Genomic DNA, 9,207 nt, shown 5'->3' with positions numbered 1-9,207 from the left:
CAAAAGAAATCTGGTTAATTAGTTTGGTTTGACGATAAAACAAGGCTAGCTTTGCAATTTACTCTATATACTAGTTGGACTTGGACCCGTGAGTGGACTGCTGGCTTTCGACATTCGTTAGAGGGATGTGGCCCATGTCGCATTGGGATATATAGCAATTTTTTTTTTTTTTTCTATAGCATTCCATATATTTTTAATAATTAATATGCAATTTAATTAACAGATCTATATATATATATATATATATATATATGTTAAGTTTTTTTTTTTTTTTTAGACATGTTAAAAGTATCGAAACACCTTGTGAGCTCTTAATTTTCACATTAGATCATACTCAAAATTAAAATCTAAAATATCATATTTAGTTAATAAAAAATCCTAACAATAAAAGTGAAATTAAAAAAGATTGAAAGATAGAATATTCACATTATAACTTCTGATAATTCAACTATACGCAAAGAAATAAATAAATAACTAAACTTAAATGGAAATGAAATGAAATTAAAACAAAGGACTGTGTAAGGCATAATTAACTACCCTTAAAAAAAAAAAAAAATACCTACCCTATTTAGTTTCATCTCTTGGAATTACCGTCATGACTATCACATGTGAAAAGACAATTGATTGATTGATTTTTTGACATGTCCATACAAATGAGAGAGGAAAATTCGAACTAGTGATATTCGTTTCTTTATGCGTAGTCCCAACCGATTGAACTAATTCTTGAGGACAATTTATTGATTGATTGATTACCTTTTTTGGTTGATTTGCAACGTGGACTAAGTTTAGATTTGGAATTTGGTCGCCCCCTATTTTCGGATCCAGATAACTTTTTAAGGTTAAGTGAATTAGTCATATTATCAATAATAATTAAAAATATATATATTAAAAAATACTTAAACATAAAAAATAATAATAAAAAAAAAAGATTAATAATATATATATTTAAAAAAAAAAAAAAAAAAAAAAAAAAAAAAAAAAACTCCATTTAAATTTGTTGTCTTGACGAGTGTTTTGTCTTATACCACAAATACAAGGTGAGCAAACAAGGTGAGCAAACAAGAACAAGTAGAAGCTGTGGAATTAGGAGGAAAATAAATTGTCAACATAAGACATGAGTGCGTCATGTTTTTTGTTGGACGAATTGGGAGGCCTTGTATATTGTTCAGTCTTTTTTGGCAGTTTCGTTTTGTGTGGTTGGTGGAGGTGGCCGGGGAGTTGGTGAAGCCTCTACTTTTTGACATCATCATTATCAAACCTACCCTAATTGTACTTACAACAATCCATCATTATTATTATTATTATTCTACAACAAATTATAGTTTTTTTTTTCCTAGTGATTATAAATTATTTCTTGACTTTTTGAAACTGACAATTTTAGATTTGATTGAAACCTACAACTTCAACGTCAGGCCCCTTTCAAATAAACCCATATATATAATCAAATCTTTTTACAGCACAAAAAAAAAAAAACAAACAAACAAACAAACTTTTTACATCACAAAATTGGTTCAATAAATTTAAGGTTTTTTTTTTTTTTGGGTAACACTTTTTAGATATATTATTTGCTTTTGGATTGAAAAAGTGTCTGGAAAGTAAAATTAATTTTGAATATTTTGTTTTGTTTTTTTGTTTTTTGTTTTTATTAAAAAAAGAAAAAAGAAAAAAGGATTTAAATGTGAGAAGTGAGATGCACACATGACATGTGGAGAGTACAAGGTACAAAGAAAGGACTCATGGTGACGGTTGTGGGGTGCATGGGTGGAGGCAATGGAAGACCACAACTACACTATTCATCATCCCACTATGCGGTAAAGAATAAATAGTACCGTGGTGTTTAACAAACACCCCATATATATATATATATATATGGCTTCCAAAAACGAAAAGAAAAAGGGAAAATAAGAAAGGGAAGGGTATACATTCTTTTTGGTAGCATATATTTGATATACTATACATGAGCAGGTTTTTTTTTTTTAATTATTATTATTATTTTTTTTTTTTTAAGTATACACGGACCATATTTTCATGTATAAAATATCTTGCTAAAAAAAAAACAATAATTTGAAGAGGTGGGAGACCCCAACAAACACCTTAAAATAGTCGTTATAGCGCATGAAATTAAAAATAAAATAAAACAAAAAATAGATTCAAATAGATTCGGTCTCATAATTCATTGATCAAAAGGCCAAGGAGAGGACCACCTTGATGGCGGTATATGATACAGGCCAATGACGCTAAAAGTAAGAGTGCACTGATGATAACTACGAGGAGGCGGTCGAAGAAGATACACTTCTTATATCCTCAAACAAAAATGTATGCTATGCGGCAATTGGATCTAGACATCCTCAGTCATTCTCATTTATTATAGGAATGGGGTGAGAACGAACTCTCAAAGGGAAAAGTTAGGATCAAGACATACAGGATGGGGCAATGCATTGGTCTCGCGCGCCATTGGCGAGGTTGGATGGTGGCAAGGATGGAGTTAGCTTTGAATTTGGGGGGACCTAAGGCCAAAAAAAAATTGAGGAGGGACCAATTGACAAAAAATTCCTTAAATTATTTTTTTTTTTACCTAAAAATTGTTTTTTTTTTTTTTTGCCTTAAAATTTTTTTTCTTGTAATTTTGGGGGGACCAAGGCCACTGCCGATCCCCCCCTAAATCCGTTTGTAGATGGTGGGCAGCTGAAGGTTGGGAGGCCAATGGAGGACCACGTGTGCGATAGAGATGGACAAACAGTGATAAATCTAACTTCCATCTTCCAACAAAGGAAGAAAATTAGAAAAAAAAAATACAAAAATACAAAAGATAAAAAAAATAAAATAAAAAATAGGCAAAGGAAGGGAAGAGTAAGTGGCGGAGGAGAGGGAGAGAAAAGTGGGATCTGATGCCGCTAGGTGGTGGCCAGTGGGTCACATGCACTACTGGAGGGGCTGGATGGCCGGTGGCTTGTGGTGGTGGATCATGAGGCGGGGAAGGCCAAGGGGAGTGCATGGGCGAAAGTGAACGAATGGCAATACATCTAGCCTTCAAGACAAAGCCCCATGGCGTGGGAACCGACTTATCTTTTTTTTATCAGAAATTGCACCAGAACAGTTGTAGCAGAGATCATTACTCTCTGGTTGTCACATTGCTATTTGTCGCTTATTAAATAATTAATCGCAACCCTCGTTGATTTATTTTTTGTATCAGCGATAATCTTTGATTTATGTTGAACTTGAATTCTCAGGCCAAGGGCAATCAATATCATGACAAAAAGAACTTGTTTACTTCATAGTAAGCATAAATCCACGCAATACAATTACATAAAAGGAGAAAATCATGTGTCATTGAACCATCTTGCTGGTTCTACAAGGAATATTGGAGCTCATAACCTCTGCCTACCAATAATTATAATACTTAATATATATATAAACAAAAAAAAAAAAATCGTTCATATGGAACATGTAAAAAGAATCACAGAACCGACTTCTAGGGGGAAAAAAACATGTGCAATTGTCCTTAAACGGTAATTGAAGGCATCACAATAAGCCACCCGCCCGCACACACTTGTTTTACCCCCCACCCTTGTATTCTACCCAATTTCTATAGGCTTCTTCCTCCTTTACCAGATGCTGAAAGGAATCGTTACCATACATCACGCAGATACCTGCCATTCATTTGCAGATTCTTTACCATGCTCTCAGCTTTGGAGCTGTTGAGAGATCCCTGAAATCCATAAGCCAGCTTTATTAGTGATTTAAATAGATAATATGAAAGAGTCTATATGAGATTCACCCGACTCGGTAAATGGTCAGCCATCCCAAAATTTATTTGTGCGCAAATATCTAATCAATCATTTTTGACTTCACCTGTTCTTGCACGATGGTGTGGAGCGTTCGGTGGACATCCCTAGCCATGCCTTTGGCATCCCCACATACATAAATGTAACCTCCTTCGGAAATCGCATTCCAAATATCTGCAGCCTGCATGAAAGGGAAACACGTGGCTTAGCATTTTTGAAGTTATTGTGAATTTTACTCCTGAGGCTGAATAGGGGTGGTGGGTGGGTGGGATAGGTCTGGTACCTTCTCGATCATTTTATGCTGCACATATTCCTTTGTAGGCCCCTCACGCGAGAAGGCAACAACTAGCTCAGAAAGAGCACCAGTCTCCACAAAGTTGTTCAGCTCATCTTCATAGATGTAATCCTGGGAACAATAAAGAGAGATGATGTGACTACACTTTCTTTTTTTTTCTTTTTTTTTCTTTTTTCTTTGTCTTTTTTATTTGATAGTGGCCTGACTTACCATTTGACGGTTCCTGCATCCAAAGAATAAGATGGAAGATCCCAGTTCAGCTCCCTCTCTTTTGAGAGCTAATCTTTCCTGAAAAAGTAATAATTGCTTGCAATTAGCTCAGCTGCTTCAATGCAATATGAAGAATCACGAACAAAGTGACTGAATATCAATGCAAGTTTTTTTTTAAAAAAAAAAAAACCTGTAGGAAACCCCTGAATGGAGCAAATCCGGTGCCAGGGCCAATCATAATAACAGGCACTTTAGTATCTGCAGGGAGTTTGAAGTTTGATTGCCTAACAAAAATGGGAGCCCAACTGCAATCATGGCTTTTCTCCATGGGCACAGCATTCTGGAAAGGAACAACGAAAAAAGTGTATCACTATAAGAAATCCAATTGACGCATTTAACAGCCACATGAATTTAAAATTGTTTGCTGAGAAAATCATGGATATAAAGAGAATGACAAAATAAACTAGGTACCTTCATCCAAGTAGAGCAAACTCCTTTGTGAATCCGCCCAGCTGGTGTTTTCTCATAAACTAATGCACATGTAACATGAATCCTAGAGGGCGCCATCCTGCAGAACATATTTGCATATCATGATTAGATAGATAACAAAATAAATGAAATGCCAGGAAGAGTGAAGAACTAAACAGACAGTAATCTATCTTATATCATTTGCCTGGTAGTTAAGCAAGTGACGATTACTACATTGTTTTCCTACATCAAAACATCCTTAGCACCTCCTAAAGTTCCCTTCCTCTATTGGGATTATGAAAATCTGACATGTAAACATATTTATCCTCAAGACCTCAACTATAAAAAATGACAACTTTTCCCTTTAGTGGGACCAATCCTTAAAACTTATTTTGCTCGAATTCAAAGAAACAGTATTCAGTCAGCATAACTGACAAGCATAAAGCAGGAAATAGATAAAAATCTTGATACGATGTAGATCATCACAACATCATTGGTCCAAGTATCACGAAACCTCTCTTCTCCGAATAACATGGTTGAAGTCTGATACTTTACTATTTGCCAAAGAAAGAAAAGGGAGACAGAAAACTAAAGAGCATACATATGTACCTTGGGGATGATGAGATTGAATAGTATCTGGGCTGCAAGCGTGGGGCAACTGCTGCAAAGAAGACACCAAGTGGGGGCTTTGCTGATGAAAATTCAGCCATGACTTCCAAGAGGCTTCTCTGACTAGCAACCACCCATTGTGCATATTCATCCTGTACAGGTTTACACTAAAACTTACTTCGATGTATAAATAAAAAGGTCAATAAGTGACTAATTTCATATCAAAATATTCACAACCTTTCCAGCAGGTGATGCAAGATGTCTTAATCGGTCAGCTTCAGTTGGATCAGAAGCATGAGCTGCTAATGCGAGTAGGGAAGACTGGAATATATGCACTTGGGTTGTTAATCATTCAAAGTAACAAACAAACTTCATTGGAAAACATGTATGAAACATTGACCCAAAACAAACCTTTTTGGGTGAACTCAAAAGATCAGCATATCGAGTCAGTGCTGTTCTTAAAGAACAGGGTGGGAAAGGAGGTAGTAAGGAGCCTCCGCTAACTGGTGTGCCATCCTCTCTTTCAGTGTGGATGGAGAAATAAGTATCTGGTGACAAACCCAATAAGCTTAGTGCCTCCTCTACAATTTCGCTTAGATTCTCGCAGTAAACACCAACATGATCCCCAGTTTCATATCTGAGAAAGAAACAAGAATGACTACAAGAGGAAATATTTACGCATTACCAATATACAAGTAAGTATTTCTTTCAGGTTTTTGTTAATCTTCAAATTGTCACCATTTCTAGTACGAGAAATATTTGATAAATCATCAGGAACAAATGTAATTACGTAATTACACCATTTAATAACATATTCACCCCACCCCCCCCAAAAAAAAAAGGGGGAAAAGTAAGCAGGCTTACGAAAGTCCAGAGTCAGAAATGTCAAATTCCAGGTGGGTGCAAGAACGATCAGATGCAGAAGTGTGAAGCTCCTTTCTCACAGCGACATTGGACCTTCATGCAGTGATCAGCTAATAGGTTAGTTACAAAGAAAAAAAAATATTTGAAATGAATTGCAAACTGGAAATCCATAAAGTACTTTCACCATTCATACCTGCATGGATGTTGAGCATCATAAACCGCATTGCCATTTCCATTAGCTAAACTTTTGTCAACTACTGATGCATCAGCACTGTCATAGAACACAACCCGATATTCCAATACAGCAGCAGTGTACGGGGTAGTAACTGTTGTTGGATCATCCTCATCTCGAAGCAATTGATCCAACTCAGGCCACACCAATTCCCGCCTAGACATAGTAAAAATCAATGAAGAAAAAAATGAGTTGCTTAAAACATAATAAAAATAAGTAAATGGTAGAAAGAAGTTTGTGCAGTCGATCAACATAGCAACTAAGGTTCCCATACCAAGCAGTGAAGTCATCTTCAATGCATTGATCATCATCTCCAAGACCCACTGGAACAAGGCGCTTCCCACCTGAAAATGCAAAAATAAAGATTATGTTGGCAAAGAATATCTGCTTAGTAAAAAACAAAATTGTTGGCAGACAAGAAAATTAAGGAGAAAACATATCAGTACATAGACCATGTCAGAAACCTTTCAAATTCAAGGTCCACATTGCCGAGAGGAATAACATTTTTCTCCAATAATCTTTATTAGTCATTTAATTTCTGTTTATTCATTTGGATACAAGATCAACAATTCACCAAAACAACCTATGCATTTTAGAGAGAATGAAACCAAAATAGCAAGTGCTATTCTTATCGAAAATTTCATAATCAGGGGAGCAAGCTGGTAAAGTAGCATTAAAAGTAACAATCACGCATGTGAAAGAAGCTATATATATATATATATAGCCTAACATCCATTCGATAAATCATCATCATATCAGAGTGGAACATCTTATAATCCACAAATTCCTAAAAATTTCAACACCGACGAATAATTAGAAAACATAAAAACATACCCTGCTCGGTAAGGATGTCATCCACCACCTTGGCAACCTGTTTCCCAGTGACAGTAAACATGAATCAAACATTGCCCAACACAAGCAAACAGAAAAACCTATAACTCCATAGCCCGGCAGCTATAAACTGGAGCGACATGAACTCAATATTAAATAAGAATCTGAATGCCAACCTTGTTGAAATGTTCATACTGCCTATTGCCAAGCCCAAACACTCCGTACTGAAGGTTCTGAAGCCACTCCCCTCTCTCCTTCCCCTGAATCCACAATCACACATTAAGAAACGAAAAAGATAACCATCAAATCTAGCTCTTGATAACCCAGAGTTATAATCCTTCCACCCAAAAAAAAAAAAAAATGACATATCCAAGTTTACCTCTGAAAACCATTTATAGAACCTGGCCGCATTGTCGGTCGGTTCACCATCTCCATATCTACACATCCACAATTTACCAAATCGATTAACCACATGAATTTTTTTTCTAAATAAAATAAAATAAACATTACAGCATAGAAACTTACGTGGCCAAGAAGAAGAAAGCCAAGCCCTCTTTCTTCATTTTCTCCTCGTACTCTTCGTCGTCGGCCGCATAATCGTCCTACAAAGTCGATTACCAGACTTTCAACAACGAAGAAACGAAATTCAATTCCACATAAAAGTCAACCATACATCCACAAATACATACCAGATCAACTACTTTAAACGTCGCCTTCTCGTACCGCACTTTCGCCTCCTCGGCTAATGCCTAAATCGAGTCAATCAAGATAAAGCAACCATAAGCTCAAAGCCTCACACATACATGCACGTGTATGTATACATAGAAATGAAATTATGTATCCATGTAGAGGCGAACCTTTGCGAATCCTTCGGCAGTACCGGTCTGCGTGCCGAAGAAGATGGTGACCTTCTTTGAGCCATCGTCAACTTCCACCTCCGGCGCTTTAACGATCAACGGCTTGAGAGGCTCCACGGCTTTTGGTTTGGAACCGTTGGATCTCCGCCAAATCAAGACGATGACGCAGCCGATGAGGACCGCAATGGAAGTGGTCAAAATCATTACAATCTCACGGTTCTCGAAGATAAGGGAAGCCACCTCGTTTGCGGAGTCGGAAGACACGTTGGAGGGGTCCACTTTGCCCTTGATGATTGCCGACATGAGATCCAACGGCGAGCTGGACGACGATTGCATAGTTGTGAAAGACGGAGAACGCCGGCGAAGGAAACGATTGCAGCAGGTAAATTGGAAGAAGCGTAAGGAGGGAAATGAAGAGAGCCTCTCAGCTTGGGTAGTTGGTGGGTGCGAAGTAGTTGAAGAGAGACACCCTGAGAGAGAAAGGGGCGGGGTAGGAAGGGGTTATATTGTGGAGGGAGGGAGAAAGTGCGCGAGCGTGCGACGAACCTCAACCAAACCAACGCCCACCAAACCAGACTAGTCAAACCCACCTAACACCCATGTTAACCATGGTTAACACCCTGGGTCAGCTTGCATTTTTCCCTTTCCTTTTTTTTTTCTTTTAAGCCGTGGCTGAATGAATGCGACAGATTTTTTATTTTTTGCGCGCTAAATATAACGCAAAACAGAAATTGGAAAGGATAATTGGAGTTCCGAAAATGCCATTTTCCGACTTTTTCACGAAAAGGTGGCGAGGAGGAAGGAAGGAAAAAAAAACTGCCCTCGTGTGCTTCGCTCTTCCACAGTCCACACCAACCATTTTTAGTCTCTCCCTAGAAGTTTTTCTTAGAGTTTGGTTAAATTTAGAAAACTAAACTTCTTTTTTACTTTTCTATTTAGATAAATTATACAACAACTTTCATTACTCTTTTTCTTTATGCTATTTAATTTTTTTTTCAAATAAATATTAAAAAAATTATATTAAATTAATATTAATATAAGTAAAAGTGCTATCTT

General features: G+C 36.9%; 1 protein-coding gene across 1 annotated transcript; it reads right to left on the bottom strand.

Moving 5' to 3' along the window:
- Positions 1 to 3,247: 3,247 nt before the first annotated feature.
- Positions 3,248 to 8,664, bottom strand: LOC132189271 (NADPH--cytochrome P450 reductase). The gene is made up of 18 exons (XM_059603934.1): positions 8,152 to 8,664; positions 7,984 to 8,043; positions 7,820 to 7,896; positions 7,674 to 7,731; positions 7,471 to 7,554; positions 7,298 to 7,334; positions 6,738 to 6,807; positions 6,425 to 6,619; positions 6,232 to 6,324; positions 5,779 to 6,004; positions 5,605 to 5,688; positions 5,368 to 5,519; positions 4,762 to 4,858; positions 4,481 to 4,630; positions 4,291 to 4,368; positions 4,069 to 4,191; positions 3,853 to 3,966; positions 3,248 to 3,709 (listed from the first exon to the last, which is right to left on the bottom strand). The coding sequence occupies exons 1-18, from the start codon at positions 8,485 to 8,487 to the stop codon at positions 3,629 to 3,631; spliced, it is 2,115 nt and encodes a 704-aa protein (XP_059459917.1). The 5' UTR covers positions 8,488 to 8,664; the 3' UTR covers positions 3,248 to 3,628.
- Between the last annotated feature and the right edge of the window lie 543 nt (positions 8,665 to 9,207).

Source organism: Corylus avellana, chromosome ca8 (genome assembly GCF_901000735.1).
Source record: "Corylus avellana chromosome ca8, CavTom2PMs-1.0".
Taxonomy (NCBI): domain Eukaryota; kingdom Viridiplantae; phylum Streptophyta; class Magnoliopsida; order Fagales; family Betulaceae; genus Corylus; species Corylus avellana.
The sequence above is the reverse complement of the archived record's forward strand: the minus strand, read 5'-3'. Positions and strand labels throughout refer to the sequence as shown.